This window comes from Hyperolius riggenbachi, chromosome 2 (genome assembly GCF_040937935.1).
Source record: "Hyperolius riggenbachi isolate aHypRig1 chromosome 2, aHypRig1.pri, whole genome shotgun sequence".
Lineage (NCBI taxonomy): Eukaryota > Metazoa > Chordata > Amphibia > Anura > Hyperoliidae > Hyperolius > Hyperolius riggenbachi.
In genome coordinates, this window is record NC_090647.1 from 279,163,566 (window position 1) to 279,189,596 (window position 26,031).

At 43.0% G+C, this 26,031-nt stretch overlaps 2 protein-coding genes across 3 annotated transcripts in view; both read right to left on the reverse strand.

The window, feature by feature from the left end:
* The window catches only part of LOC137546374 (uncharacterized), a 485,946-nt gene that overhangs the window by 168,186 nt on the left and 291,729 nt on the right, over positions 1-26,031 (reverse strand). For both annotated transcript variants that reach the window (XM_068268752.1, XM_068268753.1), the window contains exons 21-23: positions 23,986-24,187; positions 18,268-18,446; positions 6,299-6,464 (exon numbers count right to left, since the gene is read on the reverse strand). In XM_068268752.1, coding sequence (XP_068124853.1) covers positions 6,299-6,464; positions 18,268-18,446; positions 23,986-24,187 — 547 coding nt within the window. The remainder of the gene's footprint in view (positions 1-6,298; positions 6,465-18,267; positions 18,447-23,985; positions 24,188-26,031) is intronic.
* On the reverse strand, positions 11,112-15,033 carry LOC137546373 (uncharacterized). The gene is made up of 3 exons (XM_068268751.1): positions 14,518-15,033; positions 13,105-13,267; positions 11,112-12,600 (listed from the first exon to the last, which is right to left on the reverse strand). Exons 1-3 carry the CDS (start codon positions 14,801-14,803, stop codon positions 11,787-11,789), a joined length of 1,263 nt encoding a protein of 420 aa, XP_068124852.1. The 5' UTR covers positions 14,804-15,033; the 3' UTR covers positions 11,112-11,786.

Sequence of the window (26,031 nt, forward strand, 5' to 3'; positions counted from 1 at the left end):
ATTTTTACTTTTTATTATATTCATCAAAAAAGACATGAATTTTGGCAAAAAAATGATTTTTTTAACTTTCTGTGCTGACATTCTTCAAATAAAGTAAAATTTCTGTATACATGCAGCGCGAAAAATGTGGACAAACATGTTTTTGATAAAAAAAAACCCCATTCAGTGTATATTTATTGGTTTGGGTAAAAGTTATAGCGTTTACAAACTATGGTGCAAAAAGTGAATTTTCCCATTTTCAAGCATCTATGACTTTTCTGACCACCTGACATGTTTCATGAGGGGCTAGAATTCCAGGATAGTATAAATACCCCCCAAATGACCCCATTTTGGAAAGAAGACATCCCAAAGTATTCACTGAGAGGCATAGTGAGTTCATAGAAGATATTTATTTTTGTCACAAGTAAGCGGAAAATGACACTTTGTGACCAAAAAAAACCAAACGTTTCCATTTCTTCTAACTTGCGACAAAAAAAAATGAAATTTGCCACGGACTCACCATGCCCCTCTCTGAATACCTTGAAGGGTCTACTTTCCAAAATGGGGTCATTTGTGGGGTGTGTTTACTGTCCTCGCATTTTGGGGGGTGCTAATTTGTAAGCACCCCTGTAAAGCCTAAAGGTGCTCATTGGACTTTGGGCCCCTTAGCGCAGTTAGGCTGCAAAAAAGTGCCACACATGTGGTAATGCCGTACTCAGGAGAAGTAGTATAATGTGTTTTGGGCTGTATTTTTACACATACCGATGCTGGGTGGGAGAAATATCTCTGTAAATGACAATTTTTTAATTTTTTTTACACACAATTGTCCATTTACAGAGATCTTTCTCCCACTCGGCATTGGTATGTGTAAAAATACACCCCAAAACACATTATACTACTTCTCCTGAGTACGGCGATACCACATGTGTGGCACTTTTTTGCACCCTAACTGCGCTAAGGGGCCCAAAGTCCAATGAGTACCTTTAGGATTTCACAGGTCATTTTGAGAACTGCCAGGACAGTATAGGAACCCCACAAATGACCCCATTTTAAAAAGAAGACACCCCAAGGTATTCCGTTAGTAGTAGGGTGAGTTCATAGAAGATTTTATTTTTTGTCACAAGTTAGCGGAAAATGACACTTTGTGAAAAAAACCAATACAAATCAATTTCCGCTAACTTGTGACAAAAAATAAATTTTTAGGGGCCCTAAACCGTGAGGAGTAGTCTTGAAACAAAATTTCTCAAAATGACCTGTGAAATCCTAAAGGTACTCATTGGACTTTGGGCCCCTTAGCACAGTTAGGGTGCAAAAAAGTGCCACACATGTGGTATCGCCGTACTCGGGAGAAGTAGTACAATGTGTTTTGGGGTGTATTTTTACACATACCCATACTGGGTGGGAGAAATAACTCTGTAAATGGACAATTGTGTGTAAAAAAATCAAAAGATTGATAGGCTCATAGAGGCGCTCTTGCCACAGACTGACCGACAGATGTGTTCTCCTTGTTATACTGCCTGATGAAGTGGGATGTTTGCCCGTGAAACGCGTTGCATCACAATTGGAGAATTGTTTTAATAAATTGAATTATAAATTTTATGGCTATATTAGCCTGGTCATTTACATATCTGGGGGAGGTGAATCCACCCATTTCCCTCCTTTTAGACGGTTTTTAATTCATTTTATACTTGTTTGGCGCCTCTGTTACTCCCGTTACTCCATATCTTAGTCCACCCTTGGTGGAGGGGTGTATCCCCATTTTTCCTTCTATAGAGAGCGACTTTTTTAGACCTGAGTGGGGTCACGTTATAATTCTCCCCACCAGCGTTATCAGTGGTTGCCTGCGTGGTAACCCTGACTTGTGAGTATAACTTTTATTTACTATATATTCCTAACCTTCCAAAAATACTACACCAGATTTGGCTCTCGGTTTCTCATTCTTGTCTCCCATTTTAGAAAGAAGACACCCCAAGGTATTCCGTTAGGTGTATGGCGAGTTCATAGAAGATTTTATTTTTTTGTCACAAGTTAGTGAAGAATGACACTTTGTGAAAAAAAAAATCAATTTCCGCTAACTTTTGACAAAAAATAAAATCTTCTATGAACTCGTCATACACCTAACAGAATACATTGGGGTGTCTTTTTTCTAAAATGGGGTCAGTTTGTGGGGTTCCTATACCGCCCTGGCATTTTACTGGCCCAAAACCGTGAGTAGTCTGGAAACCAAATGTCTCAAAATGACTGTTCAGGGGTATAAGCATCTGAAAATTTTGATGACAGGTGGTCTATGAGGGGGCGAATTTTGTGGAACCGGTCATAAGCAGGGTGGCCTTTTAGATGACAGGTTGTATTGGGCCTGATCTGATGGATAGGAGTGCAAGGGGGTGACAGGAGGTGATTGATGGGTGTCTCAGGGGGTGGTTAGAGGGGAAAATAGATGCAATCAATGCACTGGGGAGGTGATCGGAAGGGGGTCTGAGGGGGATCTGAGGGTTTGGCCGAGTGATCAGGAGCCCACACGGGGCAAATTAGGACCTGATCTGATGGGTAGGTGTGCTAGGGGGTGACAGGAGGTGATTGATGGGTGTCTCAAGGTGTGATTAGAGGGGGGAATAGATGCAAGCAATGCACTGGCGAGGTGATCAGGGCTGGGGTCTGAGGGCGTTCTGAGGGTATGGGCGGGTGATTGAGTGCCCTAGGGGCAGATAGGGGTCTAATCTGATGGGTAGCAGTGACAGGGGGTGATTGATGGGTAATTAGTGGGTGTTTGGAGGAGAGAACAGATGTAAACACTGCACTTGGGAGGTGATCTGATGTCGGATCTGCGGGCGATCTATTGGTGTGGGTGGGTGATCAGATTGCCCGCAAGGGGCAGGTTAGGGGCTGATTGATGGGTGGCAGTGACAGGGGGTGATTGATGGGTGGCAGTGACAGGGGGTGATTGATGGGTGATCAGTGGTTTATTACAGGGAAGGACAGATGTAAATAATGCCCTGGCGAATTGATAAGGGGGGGTCTGAGGGCAATCTGAGCGTGTAGGTGGGTGATTGGGTGCCCGCAAGGGGCAGATTAGGGTCTGATCTGATGGGTAACAGTGACAGGTGGTGATAGGGGGTGATTGATGGGTAATTAGTGGGTGTTTAGAGGAGAGAATAGATGTAAACACTGCGCTTGGGTGGTGATCTGATGTCGGATCTGCGGGCGATCTATTGGTGTGGGTGGGTGATCAGATTGCCCGCAAGGGGCAGGTTAGGGGCTGATTGATGGGTGGCATTGACAGGGGGTGATTGATGGGTGGCAGTGACAGGGGGTGATTGATGGGTGATTGACAGGTGATTGACAGGTGATCAGTGGGTTATTACAGGGAAGGACAGATGTAAATAATGCCCTGGCGAATTGATAAGGGGGGGGTCTGAGGGCAATCTGAGCGTGTAGGCGGGTGATTGGGTGCCTGCAAGGGGCAGATTAGGGTCTGATCTGATGGGTAACAGTGACAGGTGGTGATAGGGGGTGATTGATGGGTGATTGATGGGTAATTAGTGGGTGTTTAGAGGAGAGAATAGATGTAAACACTGCGCTTGGGTGGTGATCTGATGTCGGATCTGCGGGCGATCTATCGGTGTGGGTGGGTGATCAGATTGCCCGCAAGGGGCAGGTTAGGGGCTGATTGATGGGTGGCAGTGACAGGGGTTGATTGATGGGTGATTGACAGGTGATTGACAGGTGATCAGGGGGGATAGATGCATACAGTACACAGGGGGGGGGGTCTGGGGAGAATCTGAGGGGTGGGGGGGTGATCAGGAGGGGGCAGGGGGGGGGGGGTAAAAAAAAATAGCGTTGACAAATAGTGACAGGGAGTGATTGATGGGTGATTAGGGGGGTGATTGGGTGCAAACAGGGGTCTGGGGGGTGGGCAGGGGGGGGTCTGAGGGGTGCTGTGGGCGATCTGGGGCAGGGGGGGAGAAATCAGTGTGCTTGGGTGTGACATAGGGTGGCTGCAGCCTGCCCTGGTGGTCCCTCGGACACTAGGACCACCAGGGCAGTAGGCAGCCTGTATAATACACTTTGTAAACATTACAAAGTGTATTATACACTTTGTATGCGGCGATCGTCGGGTTAACATCCCGCCGGCGCTTCCGTATGGCCGGCGGGATGTTGCGGCGGGTGACGCGATCGCTCCGCCCATGCCCCTACAAGGACCGCCGCCATTTGTCTATACGGCGGTCCTTGCGGGGTCCACTTCCCGGCCGCCAATTGTCAATACGGCGGTCGGGAAGTGGTTAAAACTGTCACCCGGAGGGGCTCACAATCTAATCCCTATCATAGACATTTGTCAATGCAAGTGTATTGTAGTTTATGTATCTTTGTCTAGGACTGATTTAGGGGGGAAGAGGGAATAAAAAAAATGTGTTTTTTTTTTTAAATCAGACTTTTTTTTTTTTTTATTAAAAGGAAAAAAAATCACAGTAGCAAACAAATACCACCAAAAGAATGCTCCATTAGTGGGAAGAAAAGGAGGTGAAATTAATTTGAGTGTTAAAGAGAGTCTGAAGCGAGAATAAATCTCGCTTCAGACCTCATAGTCAGCAGGGGCATATGTGCCCCTGCTAAAACGCCGCTATCCCGTGGCTAAACGAGGGTCCCTTACCCCCCGAAATCCTCTCCGAGTAGCGCATACCCTCTTTGGATTAAGGCAGGGCTAACCACCGCAGCCCTGCCTCACGCGCGTCTGTCAGCGTGTATCTCCGCCTCTCCCCTGCCCCTCTCAGTCTTCCTTCGCTGAGAGGGGCGGGGGAGAGGCGGCGATGCGCTGCTAATAGACAGCGCTGAGAGGCAGGGCTGCAGCCGTTAGCCCTGCCTGAAGAGCAGCAAAATCTACGACCAAGTTGGTCATTGATTTTGCAGGGGGGGGGGGGGGGTGGGGGGTCAGGGACCCTCGTTTAGCCGTGGGATAGCGGCGTTTTAGCAGGGGCACACATGCCCCTGTTCACTATGAGACAAGAAGCGAGATTTATTCTCGCTTCAGTGTCTCTTTAAGTTGTATGTACGAGCAATAAACCGTAAAAGTTGTTAAGTGCCGAATTGTAAAAAATGGCCTGGTCACTAAGGGGTATAAAGCTCTGGTCCTCAAGTGGTTAATAAATGATAAATTTAAATAAAAAATTGGGCACAAAACTTCAAACATCACTTTCAATTTCCACCAAATTTTCAAGAACACCTGCCCCTAAACCTAATTAAAACAAAAATGTCAGTTAAGCTAGGAATACACAAGCAAGAATTGTCACCCATCAGGGATCGGTAAAAAATCCCCCAGGTGACAATTTGGGGAACGATGCTGTACAGACACATCCCTAGACTTGAGGCTAGTGATGTGTACTGTTGCTATGGAGGGGGGGGGGGGAGGGAGGGCAGAGGGATGATGATCATCTTGAAAATAGACAGATCCTTAATAATGCCTGATGCCCAAGCAAGAATGATCGCGGCTGCTGTACACATATAACGATCGTCCACTGAAATGGTCGTTATCGATCATTTTGACCGATGGTAATCGCATGTGTGTATGTAGCTTTAGTTACACCTGTCAGCAAGCATATGGAATGCCACAATGCCTTATCAAGGTTATTTTTGTAACAGCAGTCCTATTAAACATTAAAAAATTACCAGTTGTATAGCAATAGAGGATGAAGAGGTTGCGACCACACCAAGGTCCCTGGCACTGAGGGGCAATCCTACAATTCCTGCATAAGCTCAATATTGCTGCTGTAGAGGTATTTATCATGTTCATATGTGTTTTGAATATTTGAATAGTGTTAATCATTAACAAACCATTTATTTTCCACTGTAAATGGGCAATATTGCAGCATGCAAATATTGCTTTACCCATTATTTCCCACCCACATAAGGCATAACGTAGCTTTGAATGCCTGCCATTTGTTTTTAAAGCAAGATAATCTTTAGCTTAAATATATGTGAATGCCAACCATACTTATATCAGATTCTCAGATATTCTACTGAATTCATCACTGTAACACTCTGTTGCTATAATTCATCCAAGCATACAGTAAAAGCACAAGACAAATGATTGTTTCTTTTTTTGTTGTTTTGTTCAAGGAAAACTGCTGAAGAGCATTGGCAAAACTCTTGATTGCAGTAAATGCCTTTTTTGTGTCTGCTTTTTTTTAAGCAGCTGTAATGTCTCTTGTTATATTATTTGTTTAAATCTAAAAGAAAATTGAGCGCCAGGAGGTTTAATGCCAGGAAAAAAGTAACTGATTAACCTTTATGCTTTTTACATATTGCCATTCTGAAGTCTGTATACCTTGGCTCAGCTCCTTCTCAATTAAGTGTTCTGCCATATCCTTCACCTGTTTTGGGTACAAGGTATCCCTTAGAAATGTGGACATAATCTCCATCTCTGACCTTGTGGGCTTAGCATTATCTGTGAAGTAGTAGCCAGATGCATAGCTGGGCATAGGTACTGAATGCTGAAAAAGGAGAAAGCATATATAGAAAATGAAAAGATTGGCAAAAATAGAATAGTTGGCATTGTACACACTGACATATGTTATGCTGCTTCAGCAATGCTAAATCAACATAATGATGCCTGTAATGGTTTGTATTCATGCTTGGACTCTGAACACTGTATCTGAAAAAAACTTAATAAATCTCATCTGAAGCACTTTTAGTTAAATGCTATTGGGGATGCAAGAATAGCAGTAAATTGCAATATACTAGAAATATGTATTGTTTTTCTGCTTTACATATTTGATTTGCCTTATTGTATATGTTTATTCACTGACATTACACTAGATACCAGAATCTACAGAGTAATTACTATGAATATGATAAAACATCTTTCCAAATCTGTAAATTACTTAGTGCTTGTATACATAACCCAATATTCACTGCTGATCAAGCAACAATCAAATCCAAATGTCTGGTTCGTCCATTGATCTGCAATTAATTCTGCTGCTGACTAATCAGAAACAACCAAAATGCAACCATTCTCTTGGTTATTTAATCATATTTGTGGATTAAAACTGATCCCAGCTGCTGTACAGACCCCAACATACTGTATGTTGTTTAGAACAGATCAACTTGATCATGGATGTTTGTGGGAGATGTTGCTGCAGCTGGCGAGGTTGACTCAGCTACTTAGGGGAACCCCCGGGTGTTGGTAAGTAATGGTTTTGCTTCCATACCTGCTTTAACCCCATTCCCTGAGCTACTCTTACCCGTGTGATACTGACGGACCCGGAGGAATAAAGGATTGGGAGCCAGAGCCATGGTACATGTTTTTACATGGGTTTGGCTTTCACGCGTAATCATCTGACAATGACAATGCTTGTCAATGTAATGGAATTTGCCTTCAAGACTGCCTTCAAATCTAAATATGAAACCTGCATTAACATCTGCAATGATTACTGACCAAACCTTTATGTCACCAATCTATCTCTGCCTGCTCAGACTTTAAGTTCCAGGTTTCTTTATAGGAGGATCGATTTAAATCAAGTTAAGCCACAAAATAGCGATCTGTTTCCAAAATTTTAGTTCGTCAGGCCTTTACAAAGCATAGAGAATTATCTATAAATTAAACAAATACATATACATTAAAATCAACAAAAATCACTTTCAATGTGATTTAGTAACAACACACCAGAAAAAAAAATATGAATGAATGTGGAAAACAAGAGAGCGGAAAAAATAAAATAAAACAAGAAAGATCCAATGTGAAGAAAAAGTTACCCATTAGTATTCCAGAAAAGGAAAAAACTATGCAGATCAAATGGCTCATCACCAATCATGAGCCACATGGCTGTAGTGAAACAAGAGCATACTAGCCATCCATCAGCAAGATGTCATGTGGCCAATGTAAAAAAGAGAAGAAAGCCATTGTGTAAAGATAGGTGTTCCACACAACCAAACAAAGAAAAAAGATAAATAGTATATATGTGAAACAGTCTAACACTAACCTTAACCAGACTTTAAGTTCCACCTGACTCAGCATGCTCCTCTCCATTCTGTGGCTTCTCTGTCTTTTGATTATGGAAAATTAACCTGGAAGCCACAACCTAAGAGCTCTTGGCAGCAAAGCAGTTTAGTGCCTACTACAAGTTCTAATCCATCATGGTCTGACATACCACTGCTATGCTGATGACACCCAGCTATATTTATAATTCAAACCTGGCATGACAGACCCTACTCCAAAAATAAATGCGGGCTAAGATGAGTGTAACGATTGTGGAATTCTCCACAAGCGTATAATTTGCGGGAACCCAGCAAAAGGTGCAATGCACCTGTAGAGGGAAATTCCTGTCGGCAGGTGGAGCTGTGGAGTGCAGAGGAACAGCTCCTCTGCCCTACCACACACGCCAGACAGGAATTGTACGAAGGGAAGAAACGCAATCGCAAGAGAGGCGATTGAGAATGAGCACTGAGACAGATTGTATGTGTGTGCACCAAACTAGTCGCCAACCCGCGACGGTGCACACACCACAGCAGATATGAAGCAGGAACGCAATCGCGAGAGAGGCGATTGCCAGAGGTGAAACAAGGCTACAGCAAGGCAGAGCACAAGAGTAGCAAAGGCACAGCAAATCATACAATGAGGAGATATGGAAAATAACAAACGCTAGCTAAACGTGAACACCGCACTCATTCGCAACAGTGCACGCGTTTATGCGCGGTCTCCACGTGATAAGCACAATAGAGACAAGCACGCCTAACTAACCACCGACAGACAAACATGAAACAGAGGACGCGAGCGCTTGCTTAACGGTTACCTCACCGAGCCTCCAGCAAGCATTCATAGCCGACAAGAAAGACACACGAAAACATGAATAAGCGAACGATAGGATCCACAGCACTAGCGAAAGTGGCTAGCGCGATCCAGGAAGACAGAACAGAAGGATCCACAGTGCTAGCACAAGATGCTAGTGCGATCCAAGTACAGAGTAGCAGACCAGAAACATCCACAGCACTAACGCAAGTGGCTAGTGCGATCCAGGAAGACAGAAGAGAAGGATCCACAGCGCTAGCGCAAGATGCTAGTGCGATCCAAGTACAGAGTAGCAGAACAGAAGGATCCACAGCACTAGCGCAAGAGGCTGGTGCAATCCAGGGAAACAGATCAGAAGGGGCTACCAGTAACAACTGCTGTTCCGGTTAGCACCCAAACACACAGAACGATTTCCTGTCGACCACCGCTGGGACAGGACAATCGCAACAGACAAACAAAACAGATAAGCAATCCTAACTGCACTAGGGAAACCTGCCTAGTGCAGTTCCAGGGATACTCTAGGCTAATCTTCAACAAAGAGCAAGGCTGACACTCCAGGCGAGTTTTACACAGGATCTAACTCTTATGACCAGCAACTTACTGTGGGAAACATAGCTCTTTATAGAGCAAGCCCACAGGGGATGTGGCTAGGCAATCTGCATGACAAACATATGCAAATTCCTCAGCAGCAAGCTGCACAACTGACAAAAGGTCTCTCTTCCAGAGACCTGCAGAATGCAGATCTGAACAGTGGTCAAAAGGCTGCCTGCCTGCGCAGGCAGCCCAGCGGATCCTCACAATGAGCTTCCGTAATGGATGAACGGCAACTGGATTAAACCAAATGCTGACAAAACTGAGGTTCTTGTATTGGAGGATGCCACTTAGCAAATTATCCCCTGCCTGATACCAACCCTAATATCCTAACCAACACAATCAGTTATAGGAGAGATTGTGATAAGGGAAAGTTCACCGCTGCACTGTGAGCTGCCAGAGACAGTGCTGGACCCTTAGCTGCTTAATCCAGTCAAAATGCAAAGTAGTAAGGAAGGTCCGCAACGATGTCTCTTTCCAATGCTCAATCTTTATTCAGGACATATCCTCATGACAGTAAAGAAAGCACAGCTGACATGTTTCGGGCCAAACATGCCCTTAATCATAGCTCATATGATTAAGGGCATGTTTGGCCCGAAACATGTCAGCTGTGCTTTTTTTACTGTCTTGAGGATATGTCCTGAATAAGGATTGAGCCTTGGAAAGAGACATCGTTGCGGACCTTCCTTACTACTTTGCACTTTATAGGAAAGATTGTTGTACAGAAATGCTGGATGACTACAGCCTGTTCTGCTCTTTGGAGAGGATAAGGTGATAGTATGTGTCAGGTGACAGGAGGTGCTGAATAATAGTAGTTCTTGTTCCAGCATGGCAGATTGCTGAACCATGACAATGGACGTTTTTACATACTCTTAAATTTGTGCTCAAGATCATGAATACATTTCTTTACTGAGAAAAAGCTATGACATTAACTAAGCAAGGAAAAATGGGCTCAAGCTATTGCTTGAGCTATTGCAGATAGTAGAATGATCTGTAATTTTACAGATATTTTACTATCATAATTCTACTTTCATCTGTTATCAATAGAATAATATCGGTAGTTTTACTGATATTCTACTATCACCCTACCTTATTCTATTTTCACACTTTACCTGCATCTATGCATACCTCCCCCATCTATGCCTAACATTAACCTCTCCCCATCTATGCCTAACACTAACCTCCCCCTCAACGAACACTGTGGCCTGGTGCACACCAAAAACCGCAAGCAGATCCGCAAAACGCTAGCGTTTTTCTGAACGCTTTGTCTGTTTTTTTAGCTGCGTTTTGCTAGCGTTTTGCGTTTTGCGGTGGCGTTTAGCATGCGTTTTTCTAGCGTTTTGCGTTTTGCGTTTTTTAAGGAAAAAGGTAGAAAGAGTTGAACCAAAGGCTAAAAATTAGATATATTGATGACATGTGGATCAAATGAAGGAATTAAAGTGCAAGTACCAATATAAAAAGGGAGTGCTCCTTCACAGCATTGTGGGTTAGTTGAGGAGAGGTGACATAGTGTTTGAGAGTGAGTTGTTTTTGTGGAGAGAGAAAATGTATCCTGATTTGCTATTACTAATATGTGTAGCAGCATATATGAGACGCAGGCCAAGGACACGGAGATACTGGGTGCATCCCATACTGCAACAGCGGCGCAGGAAGGGTCAATTTTGGACACTCTATCGTGACTTGAGGCAGCATCCAGACAAGTTCTTTGGCTACACCAGAATGTCTATGGGCAGGTAAGAGTTGTTTTGTTTGTTCTGTACCATTTGGCATTCTTGTTATTTAAATAATGAATGTTGCAGTCATTGCTGAGCCTTATTTAACACTCTGTTGGACTCCAATGTACAAACCAACACACTCAGCAATCATGTATATGCATTAAAAGACTAAGATTACCATTATGCTTGTTCCTGGTGTGTTATGCATACACTGCCTAACACCTATTGCTTTTTTGGACTACCCAGTAACTACTATAGTATATAAGCATACATCATTTTTGAACAATAACCTAAGGTAATAACCCCACGTAACACACATTTATACCTATACCAATATCATGCACCTATGAACAGCAGAAACTCAGTAAAGACACTTGTTGTGGCCAGCGACATTATTTTATTTGTTTTTGGTAGTGGTTGCCCAAATAATTCTTTAGGCCATGTTGTCATGAAGGTATTTTTGCAAACATAGAATGTATATGTTCAAAAAAGAATGCTTTTATATCACAAACATCATCAACAAATTACATATACATCTGTATTTTTGACAGTTTTGATTGTCTACTGTCCAAATTGAAGGATGCCCTTCAAAGACAAGATACTAATTATCGCCGTGCAATCACTCCAACGGAGCGTCTCCTCATAACTTTGAGGTATGTGAAACTAACTTTAAAATATTAACATAAAATATAACGATTTACACTACCTATAAGGCACACTTCCTACTCATGTTGTGCAAGATAATCAGACATGCTTCCAGTGTCATGAATGAAAGCTTGTGTAGCTGATTCTGAAGTAGTTTGTGGCTGGGTCTGAGCTGATAAATCAGTGTACACTGGAGTGTCTGATCTTTGATACCTATTAGCTTGCTCAAAACGCATAGGTCCTGTCATAGGATAATGTGGCTGCTGCCCATATGGCCGGGTTGCCATATGCATAGGTGGGTAACTAGGTGGGTCATACATACGGTGACTCTGGTAAGATGGTTGTGGGTATGAATGATACTGAGGAGTGGCATGAGGCATGTGTTGTTGAGTGACATAGTTGGAGCTATTTTCTTCTGCCTGGCTCTGAGTTTGCAAAAATTTGCCCAGGGTCTCAGATATGGCATGTCTGGCTGCCCATTGCTTATCTGGTGGCACTTTCTGTAACAATGGCACTAAACTTAGCAGATACTGGGTGCATGGCTCTTTTAATTGTTTGATTTCCTCCTCTCGCTTCTCCATATGATCCACAGCCTTTTCAATAGAAGTAATGAGCTTGTGATCATATTCAGCCCTGCTCATACCTCTTGCTATTCTCCTGCCTTGGGTTGATGCCCTCACACCTCTACTAGATCTGTGAGTTGTGCGTGGCCTAGTAGTTAGTGTACTGGGTTGTGTTTGATCAGCAGTTGTTGAGTCACTCTCATCCAGTGTAGCTGTGTCACCATCCTGTGGAGTTAAATCATCCACTTCCAGATCACTGCTAGTGTTGTGGCCTGCATCTATTTCCGCCTCCTCAGGATCAGGATCAGGTGGCAGGCTATCTTCAGTTCTAATGTAAAGAAGAAGAGAAGAATTGAGTACTGGTATAGAGGCCAGTGATGTAAAATAGAAAATGTCATTGATGTACATGTGTAACTGTACAACAATCATAGTTGCCTTTCTCTCCTGCAGAAATGTTGTGAGTATTACTTTAAGGCACAGCCCCTGAGTCATCATGCAGATCACATGTTTGTAGTGAAGTATTAATGTATAATCTACACATGCTTGTTCGTGGTGTGTGATTCAGACACTACTGCAGCCAAATAGATCCACATGAGTGTAAGGCAACTGGTATTTGTCCACAAAATCCTACCAGATTCCTGACAGATAATCGCACTATAAATAGCTTAGTAAACAATCATATTAAGCAAAGGCCTACTGTAAAATGACCTGCAGTGAATCACATTGAGTCTATCACACTCCTGCAATGCATTGTGTGACTTGTATTTATATTACAGCTGTAGCGGATACTTTTTTCAGAAGTGTAATAGGTGTACATTTGCGCCATACTTACTCAGCCGACTCATGATGTTTTCTCATAAATTCCAGAATCCCACAGAATTTATATCTTGTTCTTTGGGAACTGCCACACCCACTTTTAGATTCTTGATATTGTTTCTCCAGCTCCTTTTTATAACTGTCTCGCACAGACTTCCATCTTTTGCGCAGGAGACCAACTTCGAACAAAAAACAAATAAACATTTCTGTATTACTTTTCAGATTTCTGGCAACAGGACATTCATATGCAGCTCTGCATTATCAGTTCCTGATGGGAAGATCTACTATCCGCTACCTGGTTTTGGACACATGCAAACTGATTTGGAAAACACTGCAGCCCGAATTTATGCCACCTCCTGATCTACCTATGTGGGAGGCTAATATTCAGCATTTCTGGGAAAAGCATCAATTCCCTAACTGCCTAGGAGCAGTGGATGGGAAACATGTCCGTATTGTTATGCCTGCAGCCACTGGCAGTGTGTATTACAATTATAAAAAATATTTCTCTCTTGTGCTCATGGCTGTGGTGGATCCGAATTTAAAATTTATATATGTGGATGTGGGTGCTTACGGCAGTTCACATGATTCTGCTGTTTTCCAACACAGCAGATTTGGCTTGAAACTCCTAACTGGCCAAATGACCTTACCAGCACCACGACCCTGGCCTGACAGACAACACCCACCTTACCCATGTGTGTTTGTGGCTGATGAGGCATTTGCTCTATCCGAGCATGTGATGCGGCCTTATGCCCAAAGAGATATGTCTCTGAAAAAAAAAGTGTTTAATCAGCGCCTTACCAAAGCCAGGCAAGTGGTGGAATGTGCTTTTGGCATACTTTCTAACAAATGGCGCATTTTTCATACTGCCCTAAAAATGCAACCACAGTATGCTATTGCAGTTGTGAAGGCCACATGTGTTTTACACAATTATGTAAGAACATTAGATGGCATGCACACAGAGGAGGAGGAGGAGATTCCACCCTGTGCTCTTCAAAATGTTGCCCCTTCTACCTTACGTGGGCCTATTTCTGCCATTCAAATGCGAGATAAACTCGCAGATTACTTTGTGCCATAACCGATAAGTATGTAAATATTACAGGTTGACATTTAATTTGATTACATTATGATCTTTACTTTACTATTAAAAAATAGGTCAACCTCTTTGTATGTGTTAATCTATGATCATGTTCTTTACTGTAATATCACAACCGCATGCAGAATACATGTGCATACATAGACACACATGTACGTGCTGTTCCGATTGAGAGATGCCTATACAGAGACACAGACTGCAAGAGAGACATGTGGTAATGACACTTAGGATTAGCTAATTAACCTTTCAGGGGAGGGGTCTTCACATATTGTCAGCACAGTGCCAAAAGAGTCAACCTAAAAGAGTTAACAACACATGTTTAACAAATACACTCACCTTTTGCTTCTTGAGTCTTTGGTGACAATTTTTCCCATTTTTCACCCAGGAACTCATGGGCAATGTTTCTCCAGATGTCATGCAGCCTTTGATGATCTTTGTGTCCAGGCAATGTCTTGTCATACAGCTCTGGACTATTCTGTATTTTAATTATTAAATTTTCTGTGGTAAACCACGTGCCAGACATCTTGCACAAACCTTCTCTGCAATCCCTCATGCAAAGCAGAACAACAGGAAGTACACTTTGACCTGGAAGAGCAGATTCTGACAAAAAACGCATCTGCATCCGCTTCCAAAAACGCTATACCAAGCGGTTTGACAGGCGGTTTGCGTTTTTCCTATACTTAACATTGAGGCAGAAACGCATCCGCAATCCAAAATCTGCTGCAGCCCGGGAGTATGCGTTTCTGCAAAACGCCTACCGCTCTGGTGTGCACCACCCCATTGAAATGCATTACCCTAGCAGATCCGCACCCGCAAGCAGATCGCAAACCGCAGCGGAAACGCTCCGGTGTGCACTAGGCCTAAGAGTATAAGTGAAGTAACCACTGCACTCCTCACTGAATCCTTTTACTTTTAAAGTCTGTGACTTGGAAAGTACTAATGTAAAAAGATCAGACAGTTTGGCAAGGCTATTTTTTAAAGAGATTAAGCAATGGCAAGCCCTGCATTTCTCCCAATACAGATTTATTTAAAAAATATTCTTCAACTATATAAATACTTCTTTATGTGTGTAATTCATTTCCTTATTGTATACCAGAGCAATGGTGGGATTTCCAAGGATAATGTCTTTCTAGGGACAAATATCATGGTATAATATTTTCCTGGCTGTCTCTCAGCTGCATTTTGATATTTCCCGTTTTGCTGTGATATTTATCCTTTTGCAGTTCTTCCCAGTTGTACTGCTGGCCTGGAGCAGATTCTGTTCTGAGATACAGGGCACCAAATTCCTTCCCCTCTATAGTTTGCATTTGTGACACAATACTGTATGCTTGAGCACTTTTCAGATGAACATAGATGTGCTCCAGTGCTGTGACCTAAATATGCCAATGACTATCATTTGCAAAATGGAGACAGTTTTAGAATCCACATGTATATATGATTATTGCAGCTGCTCTTTGAAAGAGATGTCGTTTTCATGTTAAATGCCATATTCATTCCTCTGAATGCAGCAGCCCAAAGTTGCTGGAGTCTAATAACATTTGTGTAACACAGGAAACCCCTTGCACTGCCTCACACATTGCTATTTGTCATATTAAGGTGATTATAATAAATCTTATTGCTTATTTTTTTTAACTGACTGGATGCTGTTTGATGTATTTAAAACAATACTCAAAACCTTACTAAAAATGAACACAGTGAAGATTCACTTACAGTATATTTACATTGCACAAGCCAAATCTAAATAAAATAAAAAAAATGATAAAAAAAACACTTAAAGAAATACTATCGATTCACATATTTTTTTTTCAATTGACACAGAAATTGTTTGGGAAGTGCTGCTAATTACTGGTGTATACATTTTAGTAGCAACTTCTTTGTTTACTGTTAGCAAAATACATTCAAACTTTACTGAACTGACAGCTGACTGAGCCATGAGGAGAGGGGAAATTCCCCTCACACTTGACCAGTTAACTCTATGTGTAGCTCTGTGTGTGACAGAGAGAGACAGGACACAGGAGCTGCAGCTGTTGGGAGCTCTGTTTCTGACTGAAGTGTATGAAGAGAGTAGAGGAAATGTAACTAATTGTCACAGCTTTTTCATATTGTTTTTGCTTTCAGAGTTTGATATGTTTGATATTTGCTTTCTGTAGTCTGATATGCAACTCTGGCGGTGCATTAGCAGACACCCCTTCTGCAATTGATTTGTTCCAATATAGCTAAATCCTACCCTCAATAAATTACAGCTTTTGCCTCTGATATTTAACATGAAAAGTAGGAAAATGTTTACACAGCTACTTAGACATTATTTGTACATTGTCATTTTAGAACACTTGGGTATCGATAGTATTCCTTTAAGTTTTAGATGCCCAATATTAAATAAAATAGTTAAAAAACATTTAAAAAGAGGAGCTAGATATGAACTCCTTATCGCCTCTCCTCTTTTTAACCATTTTATATAATTTTAGTGACTCTAAAAAATGTTTATTTGCTCCATGCACGTAGAGATGCGGCGAACTGTTCGCCCCGGCGAACATCTCTGGGGCTTTTACTACGTCCGGGTCGCACTGACCCGGAGTAGTACGCCTGCGCTGCCCGGCGGAGCGTGTCCTAGATCGCGCTCCTGTTGTCGTGCATGAGCATGACATTGTTCATTACGTCACGCACATGCGCAGAGAGTGCCCGGCAACAGGAGCGCGATCTAGGACGCGCTCTGCCGGGCAGCGCAGGCGTACTACTCCGGGTCAGTGCGACCCGGAAGTAGTAAAAGCCCCATGGATTTGGAGATGTTCGCCACATCTGTTTTGCGATTCCGATTCCGTTTCCGATTTGCAATTCCGATTTCCCTGAATGCAATCAACAGAAAAATGGAGGAAAAAACGCAGCATGCAGTAACGATTAAAAATCTGAATCGGATGTAAAAAACGATTAAAAATTGGAATCGGAATCGCATGCAGTGTGCAGGGAGCCTAAAAGTTTTTTTACCCCTGGATTTTGTCCTATCCCAAGTGGGGTCGGGTTTGTTCTCCCCATCTGCCTAATGTGCAGCAAATAGTGTAACACTCTTTAGTGAGTATAATTGTTTACATCTATCTCCCTCCTGTGTTTAAAAAACATGCTACACTATATTCGCTCTCCGTCTCTTTCCACATTCCCCTCCCTTTTCTTCTTTTTCTTTTTTTAAAAAGGATAAAAGTGAGAGGAGCTAGTGAAAGATGGTGAAAACTTCATATCTCTGTAGGTACCCCACTGCACCCAAGACCCAGATTCTAAACAGCCCTATGTAAGACTGCACCACCTTATTATCTGAGACTGCGTTCTTGAAAACTAGACCAAATATGAGCAGGAATTCAGGGATGGTGGACTACTTTGTTTCCTAATAGCCAGACCACCCCATCAGTCACAGGAGACAACGGGCAATGCTGCAATGTGGAGATGACTGAGCACCATGGAGTTGAAACAGGCTGAAATTATGGCAGGTGGCAATGGCATAGTTGAGATCACAAACCAAGATCAGGGCATCAACAGCCAATCATTGTTGGGGTCATAAGCTAAGGTAAGGGCAGGCAGCAGACAAGTGCAACAAGATAACAAGGAGAATAGTAATGAGTAGAATGCATCTGAAGTAGTCAAGTTCAATCCGAGATCACACCAGAATGGGCAACAGGAACTGCCACTGGGTAGCTGGTAAGAACATCAAAGCTGACAGATCAGTCAGCACTGGGTGTTAGGCAAGGAGGCCACTTACAGGCAAATGTCAGTGCTTTGGTGTGCAGTTTGACATGTGCTGAATGCTGATGGATGAAAATTAAGTCAATATAAGTGAAAGCTAATAGCATAAGTGAAAACTATTTAAAATGTTCAGTTTGTGCTTGGTAGTTTACATTGGTCTGGTTCGCTGTTCATCAGAACATAGGCTATAACTACTAGAGTGCAGTGTAACATACAAGTAGCTAGTGAATTTTGGGTACTTACATTGTGATATTGGGTACTGACATTGAGATATTTTAGGCCCGGTAGAAGACAACAGGTCAGCATACTTTGTAATGCAATAGTATGTATTGGTTTTAAAAATAAAGTTATACTTGCCTCAAAGTGTGGAAGGATTCGAACTAAGAGAGTACAGCAGGGAAAAGCTGGATACTTCTGTAAGTCCGCTTGTACGAGTGAGTCTAGCAGTTTGGAAGGTAAGCCCGTTCTCAGTCTCATTTGAAAGCCACCAACATTAAGTTTTGTATCATCATTAAACACACGGAGAATACAGTTTCCTAAGTATATAAAGAAGATGTTTCACACAAATTGACAAATACTTAAGGACAACGATCGTGGAAAATGTTAAAATTTTAAATACATGCAAAAATACAAAAATAAAAAGTACATGTCTATAAGACTTTTCTCCTATGTTGCTGTCACTTACAGTAGGTAGTAGAAATCTGACAGAACTGACAGGTTTTGGACTAGCCCATCTCCTGATGTGGGATTCCCTGGTTTTTCTTTATTTTAAAAAGCTCCTACTCTAGTGAACGGCAATTGCTTAGTCCAGCTGTCAGAATAGTGTGCAAACAGGTGTGTGTGTGTGTGTGTGTGGGGGGGGGGTTTGTATTGGGGGGTGGCTGCATCTTTGTAAAGGTTTCTTCCAGGGAGTGCTTTTGTAAGGAATATATCAAATGCTGAGAATCCCCATGAAGAGATGGACTAGTTAAAACCTATTAGTTCCGTCAGATTTCTACTAACTACTGTAAGTGAAAGCAACATGGGAGAAACAGTGCATACAGCTGGCCATTAAAGTGAACCTCCGGACTAAAAATCTACTCAGCAGAACTGAAAAGGCTTGGTGTTTCTTTAACAGTTTCACAGCATCAGGACTTTGTTTTTCTTACCAAAGCATCATTTTTAGCTGCATTTTTAGCTAAGCTCCACCCATCAAAGAGACCTGCCTGGGCGGTTTTTCCCTGATGCTCAGCAAAGGCCTCCATTGCTTTTGAGTATTTGTCCTCATGTTGTATATCCCATAAGTCCTTTTATTGGCCTTGGATATGACAACACTTCTCATGTTGTATATCAAAACACCTCGTGTTGTATATCCCATAAGTCCTTTTATTGGCCACTGAAGAATTCCTACAAGGCTATCCCTGGGGCGGCACTCGGCTCCTCCGACCACTGCCTTGTGCATCTCATCCCCACCTACAGGAGGCTCCTGGAATCGGCAAAACCGGTCGTGAAGTCCTCCAAGGTATGGTCCAGCGAGGCCAAGCTCCACCTTCAAGCCTGCTTTGATTGCACGGACTGGGAGTCCTCGGCAGCTCCAGACCTGGATGAGTGGGCGGACATCGTCACCTCATACATCAGCTTCTGTGAGGCCTCCTGCGTCCCAACCAAATCTTTCAAGGTCAACCCGAATAACAAACCGTGGTTCTCCAACAAGCTACGGCTACTGCGGAAACATAAAGAGGCGGCTCACAAGGCGGGAAACCAGGAGGAATTCAGGAAGGCAAGGAACGCTCTGAAGCAAGAGCTGAGAGCCGCAAAAAAGGAGTTTGCTGAGAGGATGAAGCAGAACCTGCGCTCGAACAACTCACGAGCTGTATGGCAAGGGCTTAAGGCTGCCACCAACTACAAGCCTCCCACGCAACATGCTACACCCAGCCCTGAATTAGCTGAAGAACTAAGCAAATTCTACCACAGGTTTGAAAAGCAGGCCGAGCCTGGGGGGCACCCGCCACCTCCTCCCCCCAGCCCCCGCGCACAGCGACCCAGGTGAGGACTCACTCTCTCTGGAAGTGAGGGAGGCAGACTTTCGGCACCTCCTGTTTACGCTAAATGCCAGGAAAGCCTCGGGACCTGATGGTGTGTCCCCAGCCTGCCTCAAATCTTGTTCGGAGCAACTTGCCCCTATCCTCTCCGCCATCTTCAGCAGGTCACTGACAGAGGGCAGAGTCCCTGCGTGCTTCAAGAGGTCCACCATCATTCCTGTTCCTAAGAAACAAGGCATCTCTGACCTCAACAACTTCAGGCCTGTGGCCCTGAAGTCCGTTATCATGAAGACCCTAGAGAGAGTTTTCTTATCCACCCTCAAGCTATCCACCTTGCCCCTACTAGACCCACTCCAGTTTGCCTACAGAGCAAACAGGTCCACTGATGATGCTCTAAACATCTGCCTGGAATACATCTAGAACCATCTGGACAGGAAGGATGCGTATGCCAGAATACTGCTATTAGACTTCTGCTCGGCATTTAACACCATATGCCCACGCACCCTCCAGAATGTTCTGGCCGCACTTGGGGTCCACCCCACCCTACGCCTATGGATCGTTGACTTTCTCTCTAACAGATCCCAAGTTGTCAGGCTGGGGGACATCTACTCACGAGAAGTGATAACCAACACAGGGGCACCCCAGGGCTGCGTCCTGTCTCCGCTGCTCTTCTCCCTTTACACTAATCATTGCAGATCCACGGTAGACTCTGTCAAAGTCATCAAATTTGCGGATGACACCACCATTGTTGGCCTTGTCACCAAGGACAACATCCAGGAGTACCAGCAGCAGGTAGAAAGTCTATGCCACTGGTGCAAGGAGAACAGCCTGGTGCTAAACACGGCCAAAACCGTCAAACTTATAATTGACTTTAGGAAGTCGGCTCCTACCCCTCCTCCCATCTACATCGATGGCACCGAGGTGGCCAGAGTGCCCTGCGCTCGCCTGCTGGGCACCACTATCTCCAACGATCTCAGTTGAAGGGTCAACATCACGTCAACCTAACGGAAAGCCCAGCAGAGACTCTTATTCCTCCACCAACTGCGGAAGTTTGGCATGGCGCAGGAGATCCTAACATGCTTTTACACTGCCACCATTGAATTGATCCTCTGCTCCGCCATCTTGGTCTGGTATGTGGGTGCCACCGCCAGCGACAGGCACAAATTACAGAAGATCATTAGGTCGGCAGAGAGGGTGATTGAGAGACCTCTGCCTCCACTTGACCACCTGTATAACACAAGACTGCGAGCCAGGGCACTGAGGATTGCAAGCGACCTCTCTCACCCAGGCCACTGTTTTTTCACCCCACTTCCACTGGGTCGGAGACTTCGAGCCATCCCCACCAAGACCACCAGACACAAGAACTCGTTCTTCCCGATGGCCGTTAGCCTCCTGAACTCCCTTAATATTCTACCACCCTCTATCAGGGCCCTACCACCTGCATAGGAGCGGTAGATTTCAGTAGTGGGTGTATTTGTAAGATGAATACTGAGCTATATGTATATCTAATGTTGACTGTAGATTTGTGTACGTCTATGTTTGAGTATGAGGTATTACTGTCATTCTAATGTTTCTTTCCCGCATTTCATTCTATGTATTGCTCCATTGTGCCAAACCCAATTCCGGGCTTGACCCAGTCATGCTTGGCAAAATAAAATGATTCTGATTCTGATTTTGATATGACAACACTTCTCATGTTGTATATCAAAACACCTCGTGTTGTATATCCCATAAGTCGTTTTATTGGCCTTGGATATGACAACACTTTTTACTTGCACTATTTATCTTTTACAAGTGCTTTACTGATCCTACAGACCATATAGACCAGATTAGCACAGGTGATTAAACTTGATATCACCAGAGTACTCTATGGGTTAGGTCCTAACGGACATAGTGTATGGACATACTTCATTCGGTTCTGTTTGCATCGTGAAAAATGGTGTAAACAAATTAAAGTATTACGTTATTTAATGCCCTGGCTTGGGCTCTTGCATTTTAAAGAACATACTGGTACAGTGATGCAGTAATGGGTCTAAAATAAGTTTAATTATATCACAGATGCCACGTAAAATTACAGTAGATGGAAACTTAGTGGAAACATAATGCAATTACATCTCCCCTTTACTGCTAAAAACAGTGATAGGCCAAAGCATATGGCTGAGGTAAGTATGCTTGACCTATGAGTGACAAATGGGGAGAACTACTTTAACTACCGGTAATTAATCACTGTGTCACACACTGTTGTCTTGTAATGCTTGTCCTTTTCAGGTCCAAGCCATCTTTTTTATTATTATTTATTATAGTACTCTAGACTAGATGTCTCTTACTCTTTTGTTGATACTTGATTATATGTGTTTGGGGTGTACAGTATATGTACATTAGTCTCCAGCTTTACACTCCTAGTAGAATACGAACACTAAAAGAATGAGTAAAAAATGTTTAAAATGAAAAACAATTGTATTTGGGTATACCTTATGATCTAATCAGAAATGATGGACAGAACCATTAACCAAACATTTCATAAAACTACATAATAGTGCATTCAGCGCTAATTCTATGTAAAAAAGAATCCTTTTACTTGATGCATGTTTCATGGCTCACAGAGCTGTTTCTTTAAAGGCTTTTAAAAATGTACTTATTCAGTGTCAAAGAATGAATGCAATCTTCATGTTATCCTGTGACAAATGGTTACCTGAAATGTAGAGTGATCTGCTGAGTGAGCAATCAGCCAAGCAATAAAGTGTATGTTGCCTGATAGTGCAGCTGAATTCTAAAGAGGAGACAACTGTTATATCATATATTAATATGTGCCAGTGTGACCAGATTTCTTAATGTGTATGTACATAAATGCCCCGGTGCTGTGGCTAGAGGACCACTAAAATGTAGTTTTATGAAATGTTTATCATGGTGCTAGATAACAAAGATGCATGATCATGCTGGCTTTTTATATAGGTATTGCTATTTTTGTTATATACAATACAGTAGTAAAAGTTTATTTATTGACACTTTAAGGGCCTGTTTCCACTACATGCAGATTGGATGCAGAATGGATGCAGAAAAACTGACTCCAATGAATGCATATGGGCCTGTTTCCACTAAACGCAATTTTTATGAGGCAGATTTTCCCATAGGCATTCATTGGAGTCAGTTTTTCTGCATCCATTCTGCATCCAATCTGCGTGTAGGCCCTAAAGGAGTAATTATAACCACTGTGTTATATCTACTACCTTTGATTGGATAATTTTGTCCAGGCAGGTCAGACCAAATAAAACTCCTTTCCTCGTTAAGAGTCAGTGAAGTGCCTCAGTTTTTGTATTTTTCAAAGAGAGTGACCATCTAAGAACCATCCTACAGACTGAGATGGAGTAATGCTGCTTCCCCCCAGACTCTATGATTGGGTTTTCATTCTTCTATACATCTTTTTCAATTCTTGTTGGTATTATATTGCAACGCTTAAAGTGTAACTTCAGTCACAGAAATTTGACAGTATAAGCTTTTAGTGTCGTTATTCTGAAGACTTGATCACTCGGTCAACAGTTTGAGGCCAAGTTCTTTACAGATACATCACTAGCCTAGAGGCTAGCGTCATGTCCGTTGCTATGGAGGGGCAAGGGTAGAGATAATTTGCAGTGCACGGCATTGTGGCTTTTGGTGGATGGGGTTATTCGGAGAAAATGCACTCAGGGATCAGTTGGACTTCACACATTGCTGAAGATCTTTAAACAATGTTGGGGGACTCCTGTACACAGGATTCTCAGCTGAGGTGGTCCTTAATGGCTACCCTCACACAAGTTTAAACCAGTGTGTGTATATCTTTAGCCTGTGCAGGAACCAGAAGAGAGGCATGATGGAATGATCTCAGACAATCAAAGATTTTTAAATCAGTTACGCACATCTCTATACATTTTTCTCGAGTAGAATTTCTTTAGAATAAATTAATCATCTGTTTTCATTATTCTTTATCTTTTTTTCTGTATTTAGAAATGACTGCTGGACAAGTGACTGAATACTTTCTGCTGTTTTGTAAAAAAAAAAAGGCATGATATCTTATTACCAATTATAGAGGAACTTCTTGAATCTGAATCGACTGTAGACACTTGGAAAAAAATCAAAGTATTAGGATGCAGTTGTTCATCCTCTGTATTCAGGATCTGACAGAAGCTAAACACTGGATTGCGAGCTGAACTGTTGAGTTTTGGAAATGCCACAACAGAGGACTTGGATTTGCTTCCAGGATTTAGAATTTGTGCAGAGACCTATGGAAAAATATCCAATACACACAACATTAACCCATAATGAATCTATAGGCGGCATAACTTCAAACGATAGTAAGCAAGTACCAGTAATTTATTTTCTCTGAATAAACGAGCATTATTTTGTCCCTGGCAGAGCAATAATCTATGGAATGCTGCATGTGCTTGTGTGGACAAATTAAGCTTTAGGAAAATAGGATTTGAGAGTAGATATACAAAGTTGCAGACAGTTTCAGCCAAGATTGCACAGGAAGTTCCCCATTATACTAAAATACTTTAATTAAACAAATTACGGTAAAAACTTAATCATAAAGTGAATTTCAAAATGTAATCTAAACAGGCAAATCCTCATGAACGTTAACAATTCACAGCAGTATTGGTTTCCACCATTATAATATTGTTTTCTTAATTGCCATTACATTTACATATACAAAATTCTCAGATCTACATGAAAGCAAACCAGTGTTCAGTGTACTATTCCTCAGCTTCAGACCCAAACATTTAGTGTTCCAGACTGCTGCAGTTACTGACAAACTCAATGAAGTAACTGACAGGAAATAAATATAGCTGAATTTAAAAGGGTAACTCCACCAAACTAAACGCATCTGTAACGATTGTGGAACTTTCTCCGTGATCAGCGCACAACGCGTGCGCTGACACGGCGGAAATCCTCCACAAGCGTGTAATTGCAGGCACCCAGCAAAAGGTGCTACGCACCTGTAGAGGGAAATTCCTGCCGGCAGATGGCGCTGGGGAGTGCAGAGGAACCAATCCTCTGTATCTCCACAAATGCCAGACAGGAATTGTACGAAGCGCAGAACGCAATCGCAAGAGAGGCGATTGCGAATGAGAACGAGCAAGGGACAGGTTGTATGTGTGTGCGCCAATCCAGTCGCCACCCCGCGACCGCGCACACACAACAGCAGATATGAAATAGGAACGCGATCGCGAGAGGTGCGATCGCCAGACGTGACACAAGGCAGATCAGAACAGAATACAAGGGTAGCAAAGGCACAGCAAATAATAGAATGAGAAGATGCGGAAAATAACAAACGCTAGCTAACCGCGAACACCGCACTCATTCGCAACAGTGCACGTGGTTATGCGCGGTCTCCACGTGATAAGCACAATAGAGACAAGCACGCCTAACTAACCATCGACAGACAAACATGAAACAGAGGACGCGAACGCTTGCTTAATGGTTACCTCACCGAGCCTCCAGCAAGCGGTCGTAGCAGACAAGACAGACACACGAAAACAGAGATAAGCGAGAGATAGGATCCACAGCACTAGCGAAAAGTGGCTAGCGCGATCCAGGTACAGAGTAGCAGAACAGAAGGATCCACAGCACTAGCGAAAAGTGGCTAGCGCGATCCCAGGAGACAGAACAGACGGATCCACAGCGCTAGCGAAAAGTGGCTAGCGCGATCCAGAGAGGCAGAACAGAAGAGATAGCTGGTAGCAACCGCTGCACCAGCTATGCTCCAAGAACAGAGATCAGAACGACTTCCTATCGACCACCGCTGGGACAGGACAATCGCAACAGACAAACAAAACAGATAAACAATCCTAACTGCACTAGGGAAATCTGCCTAGCACAGTTTCCAGGAATTACTCTAAGCTGATCTTCAAACAGAGAGTAAGGCTGACACCCCACCAGGAGTGTTACATAGGACGAAATCCTTATGACCAGCGAAGCATTGTGGGAAAGACATAGTACTTATAGTACACGCCTCCAATGAATGTGGCCAGGCAATTTGCATGACAACGTATGCAAATTCCTCTGCAAGCATAAGCTACAAAACTGACAGAAGCTCTTCTTTCCAGAGTCCTGCAGCATGCAAACC

Coding starts and splice junctions, on each gene's coding strand:
- LOC137546373 (XM_068268751.1), bottom strand. CDS start 14,803: ATGCAGATGCGTTTTTTGTCAGAATCTGCTCTTCCAGGTCAAAGTGTA. Junction 13,268..14,517: donor AAAGACTCAAGAAGCAAAAG/GTGAGTGTATTT, acceptor TTTTGTTCGAAG/TTGGTCTCCTGCGCAAAAGA. Junction 12,601..13,104: donor AAACATCATGAGTCGGCTGA/GTAAGTATGGCG, acceptor TCTTTACATTAG/AACTGAAGATAGCCTGCCAC.